The sequence below is a fragment of the Caretta caretta genome, chromosome 13, assembly GCF_965140235.1.
Source record: "Caretta caretta isolate rCarCar2 chromosome 13, rCarCar1.hap1, whole genome shotgun sequence".
NCBI classification, from domain to species: Eukaryota; Metazoa; Chordata; order Testudines; family Cheloniidae; genus Caretta; species Caretta caretta.
In genome coordinates, this window is record NC_134218.1 from 16,301,494 (window position 1) to 16,317,877 (window position 16,384).

Below are 16,384 nucleotides of genomic sequence, written 5' to 3' on the forward strand. Positions count from 1 at the left end.
CGGCTGTTTTAACAACTGTTCTCTTCTGACGTCAGTTGCTGGCATATTTGAGTTGTTGTAGCTCTCTTCTGCTGAAGAGAAGGAACAGATTCTTTCTGTGACCATGGCCACAAAAACAAAAATAATTATTTTGTCTTTAAATAGCCGTGACCTGCTCTTCTGATAGGGCTGAGGGGGTTGGAAAAAGACTCTCACTAATCTATGGATTTTTTCACTAGCACAGGTGCACTCCGTAACTCATCTAAACTTGAAATGGAAAACCACATAAAACTGGTGCCCCCAACCAATATGAGAAGGAAATGGCTTGCAAAGCAAGCCAAGGAACAGACCTAGTCCGCATTTAACAGGGACAGACCTAGTCCGCATTTAACAGGGACAGACCTAGTCCGCATTTAACAGAATGTGGCAGAGCTTCAATTTTCTTGAGACGCCGAGGCAACCACTGTCCTCCTTTGGATCAACAGTTCAGTGTCTGTAATGAATCCAAACTACTCATGCTGGGAGGCAGCTGTGTGTGTGAGAGAGCTAGTCCGTGTCAATGCATTTCATATTTCAGGGGTTGCAGTATATTGCAAATCTTATTTTATACTTGCAAAGTGCTGGGTGCCCCTCTGGTACAGCAGAAAGCTGGGTTTGAGGTAGCGGAGAGTAAGTTAGCAATGTTTGTGAAGTACCCATCAAATCAATGAGAGCAGCACCTTTACTGATGGTTCTCAGCTCCATCACCATCAGGGCTGGAAAAGGGTCTTGGAATATTTGGTAACAACTCGAACTCTGATGCAAAGTTCAGATCTGAAGGACTTGTGGGTTTAGGCCCTTCTTCAGGAATGGGAAACAACCTGACTCTAATCCTCTTGGGTTCTCAAACCCTAGTTCTATTTCTAAGAATATTTGGAAACCTAGCTTGACTTCTGCTTTGGTGCTGTCTTTGGCTACCGACAAACAGGTGAAATACTGTGAAGCGCCTTCCCATGAGTCTTCCAACCAAAATGTAGCTAAGTAGCTGGCCTTTCAGGTTGCTGTCTGGAACATACAACATTCGTGGAGTATCCTACACTGTTTCCCAATGCCTTTTTGTGAGCAAATGGTTTCTCACACATCCTGCAATTTTCTTCCACACCTGTTTAGCACAGGGTTGTTGCTGTAGTTCAACAAAATATCAGTCTGGTCAAAAGCATCTGAAGTTTTGTTTTCAAGCACTTGAAGTAAAGGAAAACATGCTTATGTAGCAGAGCTCAAGGCCTGCACCTGTTTATAATGCTCGGGGGGGGGGGGGGGACCGCTAGCTCATATTATTTTTGGTTGTGTTTTTGTTTTGTTGCATCTGCTCTGCGGTTTTGTGAGGGCCCTAACATTTCTTCTTTGGAAGCTTGAGCTAGCAATTAGCTTGACAGCAAAGCATCGTTCCGCAAGCATTGACCACTGTGGTTCTGATTGCTGATCTCTGCATTATCTGTCACCCTGGGATGCTAGAACAATTTTTAGGGGGGTGGCGGGGGTGCTGATCATGGAAACCAGGGTTTCCATCTATTTGGTGTTTTGTTACTATTTCAAACTAGAGAGACCCCCCCCAGCACCCTTACTTCCAGCATCACTAGTTATACCTATGTTTGGATTTGCATGCATGCCAGTTGTAAGCAAAGGCCATCAGGCTAGAATTGGCCAAAGTTTTTAATGTGTTATGACTTTAATGCTAAAAATCCTTTTTGTCAAAATGGAAACTTCCCTGGTAAATGTAGGGTTGGTTTGGTTTGTTGTGTATGTGTTTTTTTTTTTTTTAATTGACAATTTTTTTTCAGGTTTTTGCTTGAACATTGAACACATTTATATTTTTAGCAACTGCAAACTAGTTTGAGAGTGCAGGAGCAGCAGCAAGGTATTTTCAGGCTTTCAACAAAAAAGAAAACAACAAAACAACTACTCGCTTGCAAATTTCTTTGCAAGAACAAATACTTCCCTACATACTCTACTTCTGGGCCTAAATGAGTAAGAACCTTGCATTGGAAAAAGTGATCTGAAGCCCTGAGTGCATTGTTGGAAGTGCTTTTGCTATGTTGAATGAGTCTGTAAACCTTCTCTTGCCATAGTATTTCTGTCAAAATCTGGGGGGCACGGTTCTGAGTGTAACTACACAGAGCTGAGCCTGGAAGAGATCTCTTCCAATCTAATTTTCCCTGTCACCAAGGGCAAATAACTGCCAAGGATGAACACCATTGCTTTGCGTTTAATCCTGCTAGTGCTGTTTCTATAATTGCGTGCACACAAGCTCCTGCGCCTCTGCGGGAAGGAAAGGTGGTAATGCACCTTCTTGTTCTGGGAGTTTGTGTTAATCCCTCAACCTCATGGACTATATTTAAAAACTCCACTAGGCAAATGGCACCTTTGCCTGACTGATCTCCCTGGCATGCTGTTGCTTCTCTTGGCACTTAGCAGCAACTGCAGTGTGCAAATGACATACTAATACCATTCTACGTACAAACCCACTCAATTCTGATTAAGGCCAGGTCTACACTGAGAGTGCTTTGCTAACAGAGCTATACCAGTTTTCTGTGTTTCTGGCACAAGAACAGTTTTGCTGGTATAACCATGTTTATGCTAGGGACTTTTGCTAGCCTAGCTACATTGATCAGGGATCATGCCCCTCACTAATGTAGTTATGCTGGCAGAACGTGGTAGAGTAGACCTGGCCTAAGGCTTTCAGTCTGTCTCTACTTACTTCAGACTGTATGAAGCCTTTGAGGATCAAATGCTGCTGTTTTTATGCTGATTGAGGGGGTCTTTTCTTTTTCCCTTATAGCTGTCTACTAACACGTCAGTTCTAAGACAGTGGCCTGAAGAACTGAATGAAAAATACAACCACTAGTCAAGCCTGCCTCTCAGTTTATGAATTGTCTGAGCAGATTCCTAATTTCTCTGATTTATTCTTTATTTAAAATTATTTGCTTAACAATTCCAGCCCAGAATCCCTTTGAGCTGTGTGAATTCAAAACGTGGCTCACTATAGTTGGACACTGAGGTCATTATGGTATGGTTTCTGGGCTGTGACTGGAGGAGTAATTCAGAATGGAAGCTGGCAGGGTTTGTGTTTTATGAATTAAAAATTCACTTTCTGCAAATATTTCACAATGGGAAAACTTGCTGTTTTCTACTAACGCTTTCGGCAGCTATTGTAGTGAATGCAGAGTGTGGCATAAACCAACATACAGGAGCCATGAACGTAAGTGAAGTGACTTGATTTTAAAAACTCAAATAATTACCAGGAAATCAGTGGTGCAAGTAGAAATCGTTTCTTGCTGGTATACTGCACTCATGGGATGGACACAAAGGCAAGGCACGTGACCTCTTTATGTGACTTTTCCCCATCCCCTTGCCATGATCCACATCCATCCCACGTTACCTGGGGGGGAAGCTCTGTCCTCCCCCTGCTGCACTGGAGACTTCTGCTGTATAGACCCCAGCCAGAAGGACTCGGGAGATGCAGCTGCATCTCCTGGCTGGGGGCGGTACAGCCGTGCCAGAGGAGCTGGTGGCATGGGGCCATCTAATTGCCCCACGTTCTCCTCCTTTTGGCACTCGGTTCCTGAGAGATCAGGGCTCTCTGGAACCACAGCAGCAAAAGGAGCAGAAGAACGTGTGGTCGCTGGGCAGCCCCATGCCAGTAGCTCCTCCCACGCGGCTGCTGTACTGCCCCAGCCCTGTCCTCTGGCAGGGCTGCTCTACAGACCCCAGGCAGGAGGACTCAGGAGGTGCAGCTGCGTGGAAAGGCAGGGCTGGGGCAGGCTCTTCCTGTGTCTTTCCCGTACGCTGTACCAGCTATAAATATCTGACTGGTACAGCGTACTTGCACCACTGATGGCAATATTTGGCACTATTGGTCCAGCTGTAACACTTTTTTGCCTCCAAGCAACGAGGTTTTCAACGTGGCGACTGCCCAGCTGGGAACAATGTTAATGGTGACATACATCCCCTGTGAGCTAATCCACACCCCCAGAAGGAATCGTGATGCTTACCAGATAATTTCTGCCATATTTCTCTGTGTAAGGTTTGTGCAATACCTTGGTATCCCACCAAGCAGCTTCTCTAGGGCACTTGCGTGTGGAATGGGCCAGCTCCTATTCTTGACAGCTTATCTGCTGAAGCTGTTTTTATACAGAGGAATATTTGCACAGTGATAAGATACGGGTGTTTCCATTTTAAAAAATAAAACCACTCAAAATAACAGCTCTTTTCAGAGCAACAGCAGCTTTCCCCCCTAAAATGATGACTGACTAATCAAGTCTAATGGTGACACCCAAACATCCCTCCTGGGCCAGCTTCCACCCTAGGAGCGGTGGAGTGAGAGCTCTAATGACACCTTGCTTTTTTTGGTGTTGAACTGTGCATGCTCTTTTAGCTGAGATAGCTCTGATAAACCTCCTCCTGCCTCCTTTGCAGACCCCAGTTGGTTGGGGTATTTCGACACTGCAGTCAGAGGTAGTCAGACCTGTGCTAGTGTTAATCAAGTTAGCATGGCTAAACATGACAGTCAAGCTGCATCATTGAGGGCTTCATGGTGGGCTGTACTAGCCCAACCAGAACTAGGGCCTCAACTCTGAACTGGCATTGCTAGCCCCGGCTAGGATTTACAGCACCTCCTCTTCACTGCTACTTTTAGCTGGGCTAGGCATGCCTGCACTAACTAGATTAAAGTTAGTGCAGGTATGCCTACCTGCGCTGTGCTCACACCTCCAGCTGTGAGAGAGATGTACCTTAAGAGCTTTGTTTAGGGGAGGAGGATCGGAAGTTTGTGGGGGAGAGAACGCAGATGCTCTGCTGGCTTGGGAAGGGGACCTGGTCACCAGGCCAACCCAAACAGCAACGAGAATCACAAAGGGAACATTCTCCCTCAAGGCTGCACCCCTCACTGGGGTGTCATGGCACCGTCTGGCCCATGATGATTCCCATAATGGCTGCAAGTTTGTTGGCGTGAACCCCGCCAAGGCTGCCTCATTGTTTGAATGGAGTGAAGGGGGCGGGGAGGAGGAGGAATACAACCCTGACAAAAAGCTTTGGTTTGACAATACCTGCCTTTTGGGACATTCCTAATGGCAAATGTGGTTGGGAAAGAGCGAATCGGACTGAACCAAGGATCCAAGCCACCCAGACAGCTCTGGACCTTGGCAAGTAGATGTAAATGTAGCACTGCTTCCCCCTGCAAATGGTAGGGGTACGGTTTAGGGCTGTGGCTGTTTCTGTGCGCTTCAGTACTACATGGGAACGGTAGGGCTAAAACTCAGATCCTGCTGCTCTAAAAGCTCAGGCTCCTACCACTTGAGATAAGGAAAAAATCTGCCTTGTTTGCAATATAGGGTCTGGCCCAGAGGTAGGCAAACTACGGCCCGCAGGCCACATCCGGCCCACGGGACCCTTCTGCCCGGCTCCTGGCCCAGGAGGCTAGTCCCCGGCCCCTCCCCTGCTGTTTTCCCTCCCCCACAGCGTCAGCACACCGCGCCACAAGCGCAATACTCTGGGGGGCCGGGCAGCGCAGCTGCAGAGCCGCAGCCTGACCCGGTGCTCTGGGCAGCACGGCTGTCGTGCCGCCAGCCACTGGTGCTCCAGGCAGTGCGATCAGGGGGAGGAAGGGGGTTGGATAGCGGGGCTGTGGGGAGGTGGGCAGGGGTGTGGATAGGGGTTGGTGCAGTCAAAGGGTGGGGAACAGGGGGATTGAATGGGGGCAGGGGTCAGCCAGGAAGTGGGGGGTTGGATGGGGTGTTGGGGAGCAGGCAGGGGTTCTGGGGGCAGTCAGGGAACAGGGAGAAGGGGTGGTTGGATGGGGCAGGGGTCCCGGGGGGGGGACAAGTCAGGAATGAGACGGGGGTTAGATGAGGAAGCAGGGGGCACTCATGGGTGGTGGAGCAGGGGGTGGTGGATGGGGCAGGAGTCCCGGGGGGGCTGTTGGGGTGAGAAGCGGGGGGGAGTCAGATAGGAGGTGGGGGCCAGGCCACGCCACGCCACGCCACGCCACGCCACACCACACCACGCCTGGCTGTTTGGGGAGACACAGCCTCCCCTAACCAGCCCTTCATACAATTTTGGAAACCCAATGTGGACCTCAGGTCAAAAAGTTTGCCTGCCCCTTGTCTGGCTCATAGTTGAGCAGCTCCCATTCTCTCCCATTCAGTATCATGGTCACTCTCTCTCCCTCTCACTCACATGAGCCATGTCATCAGTTCACCCCTGTACTTCACAGTGTTTTCTGGCTGATACCCTGAGATGTACTCCATAAGGGCAAATGTCTACACTGCACATTAAACCTGGGCCTGTATGACCCAGCCTTATGGACTCGGTGTTTCCAAGTCTGTGCTTGAGAATCCACAGTGCATTGTAAAGCTGGGTTTACACTTACAGGACCTGGGTCTCTCAGCCATGCTAATGTGTCCGTACTGCGCTAAGCAGACCCTCTGACTTAGATCTGTAGCTTGAGCTGTGTCCATACTGCAATATGACAGGGCTTGGACCCAAGTCACAGCAGGATTAGGGCTCTGACATAACCCCCTAGCAGGATCCTAGGACCCAAATCCTTGCTAACCTGAGTCAGACTGATTTGCGTGTAGACGAAGGGGAGCTGGGCTCAAATCTGAGTCAGAGCCTGGTCTTGATGTGCAGTGTAAACATACCCTTAATCTTTTTTTCTTTACTATAGGATTATATCAATCTCCTCACAGGAGGAGAATAGCCTTAGGTTGATATCATTATATCTTTACTCTGTATTCTTTATTTTTACTGCTTTGTTGCTGTATTAAAAACTAAAACTGAAAGTCTTAAATAAAAGGATTCCCCAGCCCCAGCCCTCCTCCTTCTAAGAACAAAATGCCATAGATGAAAGCAATTTGCCTCTGTCAGTAAGTCCATGACGTTCTCTGGATAAAGTGCTCTTGCTGTCAGATACCCGATTTAGTTAATTTGCTGCAAAATGAGAAAGTACAGATGGCTGCTAATCTGGCTCCATAGAACTGGCCTGTTTGACAAACTCCAGCTGTGTGACACTGGTTAATTTAGCTAATTGACATGCATTAGGCTGACACTGTGATAGTGATACTTCCATGGTGGGATGACAACAGCATGTTCCAATGAGGGACACTGCTGTCTGTGCCTGAAATGTTTATATTCAGCCTTCGGCCCTTGCAATAAAAGGGAAGTAGAACTTGGCTTTGAATTGAGGGCAAAAGTCTCCATGGAACTAATTTGTGCCCACTATTGTTTGGATCGTTTCAGAACTCCCAGGGGCTCCAGTTGAGGGCAGACACCTTAGCTTTGTGGTTGGCCTTCATTTAAAATATTGCCTGTGGGATCAGAGATAATATGAATGATACATTCCCCTTGTGCACAAAAGTACACCTGAGAGGGGAACAAATTTAATTAAAAGTGCCCTAGCTCTATCAAGAAGGGGGGAGTCCTTGAATTTTCCTCTCTTCCTCTGCGTTGGAATGCATTGTGGGTGAAGGTTCACACAGCTTTGGCTTAGGGTGCTTCTCTGAGGAAAGAGTTCCCAGCACATGCATCTGCTGGAAAGGGGAAGAGTAGTGATCTTCTCTGGAGAGTTGAGGACAATCGGCAAGTGCTTAGAATAAGGGTTGTTGGGCTCTTTACAGCACAGACAGCATCTTATAGGGATAGGTGTGTGGAAGCTCCCTTCCCTGACACAATTGCATGAACTGCATCTCCTGCCATGCACAATGACATAACATCCCTGTGGCAACTACAACCATTGTGTCTAAGTGTATGTAGGATCAACACTGTATTTAATACCTTTTTACTGGCTTTTCAAGTCACAGTGTTTTGTCCTTTGTGGAAAAAGTTAGTTACACACTCCTTTTATGCTTCATTTAATATCCCCTGCCCATTTCTGGAGCACCATGAGGTCAATATACCATTCTGCTGGCCACCTGCAAGCACCCTGCCATTCATGGGCCACAGATGGGGAACTACTGTGTGGGATATAAGACCCCACAGAAAGAGAGGGAGCTCTCATCAGACTCTGATCTGATTCTGGGAGAGAAGCCAGCTCAGATTGCTCTGCATTGATTAGGCTCTGCTGTGATAGCCATGCCTGAAGGATGAGGTTAGTCAGTACTTCTCTCTATGCAAAAGGATGATGCCCCACTATCTCCCTCTTGCAGCTCAGGTGTCAAGGAAATAAGTCAGAGGGGCCGCTTGCCTCCCTCTTCTTTTATCCTAGAGCTGAGTATTATTTAATAAACTTCAGGGACCCGAATGATGCTACGAGGCTCAAATCCCAGTGGCTGTTCCTGTTGCTAAACACCTAAATGCTTCCTGGCCTTTGATAACACTTACCCTTTTGTATTCCCTGCTCATAGCCCATTTGACACAGAGAACCTGTTTCTGTCCCCTGGAACTACTGCCAAGTTTTCTCTGGGTAGTAGGAAAAGCTCCTTATACAACTGGACTCCGCCAAACACTCCAAGCTTCAGGGAGAAATATTATCTCGTAAGTATGATGGGGGAAGTAAAACACTGTGCACAAACAGTGAACTGGGGCTGTGTGTGGTGCATCAGATTGTTGCAGAAGAGAATTGGACAGACCACAGACACAGGGCAGTATGGAGATCATTATGGGGTGTTTTATTTTTTTAATTTAACTCCTGTTGTTTTCAATCCTATTTTAGAATCTTGAAATGCAAACATTTTTTTTCCTGCCAAATATTCCCCATGTGCAGCCAGGCATAAATTAGAGCAGTCTACACTGGGAACTGGCCAATCCCAGGAGCAGTGAACCAGTGGTGGTTTAAAGGTGGAGTATAAAACATCCCTTTCTCTCCCCCCGCTCCCCAGTCTAGTGCCAAGTGCAGTTCAGTTGGACCAGAGAATCTCCTGTGTTTCGAACAGAATTTACACTTAGTGTTGCTGCTTTGTTCCGTATGCTCCTGCCTCTTATTAGCACAGGCAATATGTAGCAAAGGCATGGTGTGCGTACACTCCCCTAATCTCAACACAGGTTCCCATGTCAGCCTGACAGTCAGGTTTGTGTGCTCCTGCCAAGCCAGCAGAGGGAGTACAAAGCATTGCTTGTAGATAAGTCTTCTGCAAACAGTGGCATTATGGGGCTATGTAGTTATTTAATGTGTGTGCTGTATTTATTAATAACTAATCATGAAAACGTTTTCCAGCCAATTTAATATCATATTGTACTGGGCTGAAGGAGGGTCAGAACTGATTTGTTAGGGCCCCTTTGGAATGAAAAATGTGACAGGCAGTGGCCTCTTACACTATTTTTTTTAACATTCAGTTTAAAGTTCTTTAAATGTGGAGTCATCTCTGCCTGTCTTCAGCTCTTCCCTGAGGCGAGATCAATGTAAATATTGGACCCATGCATGGCTTGCCCTGACAGGTCCTCCTGCTCTGGTCTGCATGGGGCTCAGAGGTTTCTCTGGCCATTATAGCTGTCTGTCACCCCAAATCTCTGCAGAAGGGCAAGGCTGAGACTCTCCATCTCTGGGTAAATCTTGTATTTATCAAGTAGCTGTACTTACACTTGACCCTGTTTGTTGCAGTCTGTTTCGCAGCAACGAGTTAACCAAGGTGGCATAAACGATGGGGCGCGAGCCCCCTCCATAATGAGCTACTTGGCTGACTGTGACTTTGATGTGCATGTAAGGAATGACAACCACAGCTCTGCAGAGACTGATTCATTCAGCTTCCAGGATCAGAAAGGAACAGAAACCAGAAATGTGACTCCAGCTTCAGACCACAGGACCCTGCCATTGGTTCTTGTACAGGACACCTGTGCAGAAGGAAGACAACACAAGTCTCCAAACCACACAACTCTAGATATCCTGAAAGAGACACCCACCGTGGATGGAGCTCCAAATAGCCCATCCAACCCAAGGGACATTAGCAAAGATGGCAGAGATTCCATCAGCCAGCACTGGAGTCACCAGCCAGTGGAACAAGAAAATGTCCTGTCTGTTGGTCGGAAAAGCTTGAACACTGAAGATGACATAAAACCAGCTGGAAGTGCCAAAGTAGTTGAGAAACTCCTTCAAGAAGTGTTTAATTTGCTGAAATCACAGAATCCAGGGCAAACCCAATTGGAGGAATTGGAGTACCAAGTTTTATGCATCAGGGACAAATTAAAGGTGTGGTGTTATTTTCACCTTTGTGCAATAAGCTGTAGTTTTTGCTGTTCATCATTTTTCCTCTTACTATTCTAAAGGGCTCAAAACCACATGATGAAGTATCGATGGCTTCAAAATTTTCAGTGGCACATTTCCAAAATGTTGGTTTGTCCACCAGAGCTCAGGCATTTCTCAGAAATGGCTGGAAGTCAAGAGTGCTAGCTAAGTGCAACAACATTTCAGTCTGTATAACATCTCTCATGCACTTTATCCCAACATGCTTTGCAGAGCTGAATAACAGAGGGAAGGAGAAATTAGAAAGCAGAGTATAATCAAGGCCCTGTGTTCTCTGAGCCAAACTGGACCTAAATTCTGTAGTAAGGTCCCTGCATTGTGGGACACTGGTGTGGGATTCCACAGTCATTTCATTTAGATGGAGGTTTTAATGGGGAAAAAAACCCCAAGAAGATGAATAAGGCAATCAGGATATTAGCCACTGTGTTTTATTTTTATATTAAATTCTACATCTGATGATACAGTCTGGGATTAGAGGAAGCACATTTCATGGGTTTTTTTCCTGCTAAAATGATCAGCAGTGAAATTGTTGACAATGTTGGCATGTATGTTGTCATCTATAAGTTTCAGAGTGAACACCCCCTTGATGAATGGGTCAGTCCATAAGAGCTAATGTTTAAGGGCTTCTGCACCCTCAGAAAGATGACAGTTATTCAGATTAAAACTCAGTTTCTGTTTAAGCATGGGCTGCTGGTGGACACTCCCTCAGGCGAGGCTAGCCCCTGGCCCTACTCCTTCTGCACAAGGCCCCTTTCTGTCTCCCCTTGGCAGAGCCCTGAGGGCCCCCCTTCGTTCCCACCTCCCGCGGCTCGCCTGGGCTGTGCTGGCCGACCAACCTGAGCCCTGGGCCAGCCTGAGCAGCCCGTCACTGGCCAGAGAATGGTAAAGGCTGTGTGCCTCCCACAGCTGTCCATCTCTGGAGTCCAGGGAGATTACTGAGGAACCCGGAAGCTGAATAGCAGATACAGCCTCAGCTGCCCTGGAACCTGCATGCCACATAATAATAAGTAAAACCCCACAAATGGCATCCCACAGCTATTATACCCGCCACCCATGTGTTTAAGGATATCTTCACAACCATATAAGACTAGAAACATTTTTCCCCCTACGTGAAAGATTCTGGAGCACAACTTTGTGGCAAAGGGTGGATTGCACTTGTAGTCCCACAGCTGTGGAATACATGAGGCCCTGTGTGTAGGCAAGAGAGAGAAGACACTGTAGGATTTCAGCTAGATCTGAGATAAGAATGTCACTGATACTGCTTTCTACTCCTAAATCCTTAGCCCTCAGAAAAATTAAAAGAAAATTAAAAAAACATAAACACCCCCCAAACCAACCCAACCCCTTTCCCAAAACTTCTACCCCAAGCAGAGAAAGGGGAGAAATGCCAGACACCCCATGAAGGGGTAGGAGCACGCTATTGAAGGTGCTCAGATACTATAGTGATGGGTGGCAGTATAAAACTGATAGCTCTAGATCTTAAGAAGGAGAAAGACAGGAAAGTTGTACCAAATGGCAGGAGCTGCAGAGAAGGAGGGTCTTACACTCACACTGGTGAGGTTGTAGGAAACCCAAGGAGAATTTTAAAACTGGATAAACCTTTTGAACTAGTTCCTGAAATGAATTGGCAAAGTTGTTTCTGGGTGGGGGCGATGTGGCTGAAGTGCTTTGTATGTGTGAAAGGACCAGCTCTTCTGGTGTGTTGTGGATGAGCTGATGGGAGCAAACTGTCCCGTGGTTGAATAGATGGTGATTTGTAAATCCGTATGGGTGAACTGCTGGGGGGGACACCAGGATCCTTGCAAAGAACAATAGTTTATTTCCTATCTATCAACAGCTGAAGACATCTCATCAGAAACATTTATCCATGGAGAGTCTGATGGTGGAGATGGTGCTGGAAAGTTTTGACTTTTTAAACACGGACTGCAGTGCTGATGAGCTTTCCTTATTTGGAAGCATAAGGACAGACAGTACCAGGTGAGCAGACCAATGCATCCCATTGAGGGGCTGGAGGGATTGACAAGAGGAAGATTAGGAGTTAAATACACTGAACTCAGTTAGGCAATGACTTTGTAGTGGGGGGAGGTTAGTGCCCAGGGTGTGGACACCCAGGAGAGAGAGGAATTGTTTAGGATACTAAGAAACTTACAACTCAGTCAGAGCAATAAATGGGTTGAAATTCAGGAATGTTTAGGCTGAATATCTGGAAAACCCTTCCTCCTACTAGGCTGAAGAATGGGATAGTTGGGATATTTAAAACTTCAGCAAACAGATGTATGGGTATGATGAGGAACAGTTTTGCAAGGGAACAGGCCAGGAGCAGCTCACAGGTCTCTTCTACTGGGTTCTGTTTCATATTTGTGACCCTTGCTCATAACACTCAAACTTACCCTTCGGGGTTGTGGGCCTGATCCTGCGAGGTGCTGAGTAGCCCCAGATAGACCAGACTGTAAAGCATCCTTGTGTTGGAGTTGTTAGAGAACAAGGTGTTTTTATTTTGCTTTTGCAATACGTCATTCCAAATAGGCCAGCCAGTCAAAACACATTATCGATGGCAGTGTCTTGTTTGGATGGTGGTCCTCACAAAAACGAGGTCACAGGATTAGCTGACATACTGTTGCCTTCCTGACATGAGAATTAGAGATTTAAATCCCCATCTTCACCTTTGTAGGAAGTTTACACACAACCAAGATTGTTAACAGGCTTACTGCTTCTATAGAGCATCAGTTATTTGTCAAAAGTGGTGACCACTTTGGTGAGTTTGGGGATTATTATTGAGAAGACAGGAAGAGAAACTTTCACATTCATTTGTTGAAGATATAGGAGTTAATGGCTAGAGGTGCCTTGTGGGTTTTAAACAACTTTTAATTTTTTCTTGGTGTTTTAGATCCTTCTGCTTCACTGCACACAATGGCTGGTTAACATTAACTACTTGTTCCCCTTTCTTAACTTCTCTAACAGCACTTACAATGACAATATACTGGGCTATGACAGGAAAACAGAAACGAAAGAATTAACCACAGGGAATGATGATTTAGACAAACTTCTGATAGTTCATCTGCAGTTGTGCAAAGCTCTCTTGCAGGTAAGGAATGGCGTATGGATGAACCCATTTGCAGTGGATTGATACTGGCCCAGATCCCGGGATGCAGTGCAGGCACTTTGCACTGTGCAACAGGCACAAAGCTGGCATAGCCAGCCCTATGAGAATCCCCCTAGCACAGACTTCTCTGGTCGCATAGTGTGGGAGTAACGGTTTCTATGCCAGACCCTTCTTCTCTGGCTGTTGGTGAAGGGGACATGGTTGGAGTGAAAGCTGGCATGGCTGGGACATACTTCTGCCCCAGCACTTGCTGCTCTATTTGCCTCTCACATCCAAGGGCAGCCTTCAGGCTAGTTTAAGGCAAGCATAAGGCAGGCTTCAGACTACCCTGATTTATGCTGGAAACCAGCCCTTCACTCAGTTGGTGCAGCATCAGGGAGTGCAACACCCATCTTTTCCGCCATTCCTGAGTTGCACTGTGGACTCCATGGCCATAGCTGAGGATCTGGGTCATCGTTTATAACCACCAAGCAAAGACAGAACTGGCGATTTATGAGGTTATGTTATAAAGTAGAATGACTAAGAATGGAACTGCAGATCACTTGAGCCAGATTTTCAAACTACAATGCACAGACCTATGTAAAGGGAAAATCAGGTGGGCATAAACAGCTTCTGCAAAACTGGACCTTTTTTGCTGGAGTAGGAATTAATAGCTCTGCACTCAGAAGACTTATGCATGGTGAGCTGGCTATGAATGAAGTAGGACGGGTTTGGATTGAACTGCATATTGATTGGCAAAAGACCAATTTTTCAGAGAGAAAATTTGGTATCACTGGAATAAAATAGCCAGTATCCAGGGTAAGTAATGATGATTTCTCTAGAACAGCGGTTCTCAAACAGAGTCCCAGGGCCCCCTAGGGAGCCTCGAGCAGGTTTCAGGCGGGCCTCCAAGCAGGGCCAGTATTAGACTCGCTGGAGCCCAGAAATCCGAAGCCCCACCCGGGGCTGAAGCTGAAGACTGAGCAAGGTATCTTAGTGGGGGCCCCTGTGGTGTGGGGTCCCAGGCAGTTGCCCTGCTTGGTACCCCCTAACACTGACTCTGGCTTTTATATGCAGAAAACCAGTTGTTGTGGCACAGGTGGGCTCTGGAGTCTTTATAGCATGTTGGGGGGGGGCTCAGAAAGAAAAAGGCTCGGAACCTCTGCTCTTGAACACCTCTGGGAGTCATAGGTGCTGAACAGCCACAATCCCTATTCGTTTCACTAGGAGTAGTGGGTGTTCAGCATCAGCTAGGATCAGGCCCTGAAGCACAAAAGGCTTTCTACAAGGATTACTCCACACATCAGTACAATACATCAACCTTGGGCTGCTATTGAACCATGTACAGCAATGTTATAACCATTTCAGATGGGAAGAGAAGACTTTCCAGTTCAGAGAGAGATGCAAAATCTAATCATAGAATCATAGGACCGGAAGGGACCCTCAAGAGGTCATCTAGTCCAGTCCCTTGCACTCAGGGCAGGACTAAGTATTATCGAGACCATCCCCTGCTCTTAAAAATCTCCAATGATGGAGATTCCACAACCTCCCTAGGCAATTTATTCCACTGCTTAACCATCCTGACAGTTAGGAAGTTTTTCCTAATGTCCAACCTAACTAGGGTGACCATATTTCCCCAAAGGAAAAATGGGACACCCCATGGGGCTGGCCCGAGGCCCTCCTCTCCCCTCATGCATGGGGCAGCCCAAGCCCCCCTGCCACCCACCCACGTGGGACTGGCCTGGCCCAAGACACTGTCCTGAGCCCTCCCTCCTGCATGCTTGCCCCCGAGCATGTTCCTCTGTGCCCCGCTAGGGGTCGCAACCCACTTTTTTTTTTTTTTTTTTTTTTTTTTGGCAAAACTGGGCATTTGTCCAGTTTGCTCTTGACAAATAATGATCAGTTGGCAAGAGCAAACTGGACAAATGCCCAGTTTTGCCAAAAGAAGTCGGGACGGCCAGGACAAGGCTTAAGAAAGGGACTGTCCTGGCCAAAACAGGATGCATGGTCACTCTAAACCTAACCCATCCTTGCTGCACTTTAAGCCCATTGCTTCTTGTCCTATCTGCAGAGGTTAAGGAGAACAATTTTTCTCCCTCTTCCTTATAACAATCTTTTACATACTTGAAAACTGTTATCATGTCCCCTCTCAGTCTTCTCTTTTCCAGACTAAACAAACACAATTTTTTCAATCTTCCCTCTTAGGTCATGTTTTCGAGACCTTTAATCATTTGTGTTGTTCTTCTTTGGACTTTCTCCAATTTGTCCACATCTTTCCTGAAATGCGGTGCCCAGAACTGGACACAATACTCCAGCTGAGGCCTAATCAGCATGGAGTAGAATTGCTGCTTGTGTCTTGCTTACAACACTCCTGCTAATACATCCCAGAATGATGGGTGGTTTGTTTGTTTTTCCAACAGTGTTACACTGTTGACTCTCATTTAGTTTGTGATCCTCTATGACCCTGCAAATCCCTTTCCACAGTACTCCTTCCTAGGCAGCCATTTCCCATTTTGTATGTGTGCAACTGATTGTGTCTTCCTAAGTGGAGTGCTTTGCATTTGTCCTTATTGAATTTCATCCTATTTACTTCCGACCAGTTCTCCAGTTGGTCCGGATCATTTTGAATTTTAATCCTATCCTCCAAAGGACTTACAACCCCTCCCAGCTTGGTATCATCCGCAGACTTTATAAGTGTACTTTCTAAGCTATTCTCTAAATCATTGATGAAGATATTGAACAGAACTGGACCCAGCACTGATTCCTGCGGGACCCCACTTAATATGTGCTTCCAGCTTGACTGTGATCTACTGATAACTACTCGCTGGGAACAGTTTTCCAACCAGCTATGCATCCATCTTATAGTAGCTCCATCTAGCTTGTATTTCCCTAGTTTGTTTATGAGGAAGTCATGAGAGACAGTATCAAAAACCTTACTAAAGTCAAGATATACCACATCTACTGCTTTTCCTCTATCCACAAGGCTTGTTATCCTGTCAAAGAAAGCTATTAGGTTGGTTTGACACAACTTCTTCTTGACAAATCCATGCTGACTGTTACTTATCACCTTACTGTCTTCTAGGTGTTCGCTGATTATTTGCTCCATTATCTTT

The 16,384-nt window shown here is 46.5% G+C and overlaps 1 protein-coding gene across 5 annotated transcripts in view; it reads left to right on the forward strand.

Moving 5' to 3' along the window:
• The window catches only part of RIPOR3 (RIPOR family member 3), a 69,299-nt gene that overhangs the window by 42,072 nt on the left and 10,843 nt on the right, over positions 1-16,384 (forward strand). For all 5 annotated transcript variants that reach the window (XR_007352740.2, XM_048820647.2, XM_048820651.2 and 2 more), the window contains 4 exons: positions 8,358-8,487; positions 9,551-10,135; positions 12,027-12,166; positions 13,151-13,274. Coding sequence is in view for 4 of the 5 variants with exons in the window: in XM_048820647.2 (XP_048676604.2) it covers positions 8,358-8,487; positions 9,551-10,135; positions 12,027-12,166; positions 13,151-13,274 (979 nt within the window). In the remaining variant the exon portion in view is untranslated. The remainder of the gene's footprint in view (positions 1-8,357; positions 8,488-9,550; positions 10,136-12,026; positions 12,167-13,150; positions 13,275-16,384) is intronic.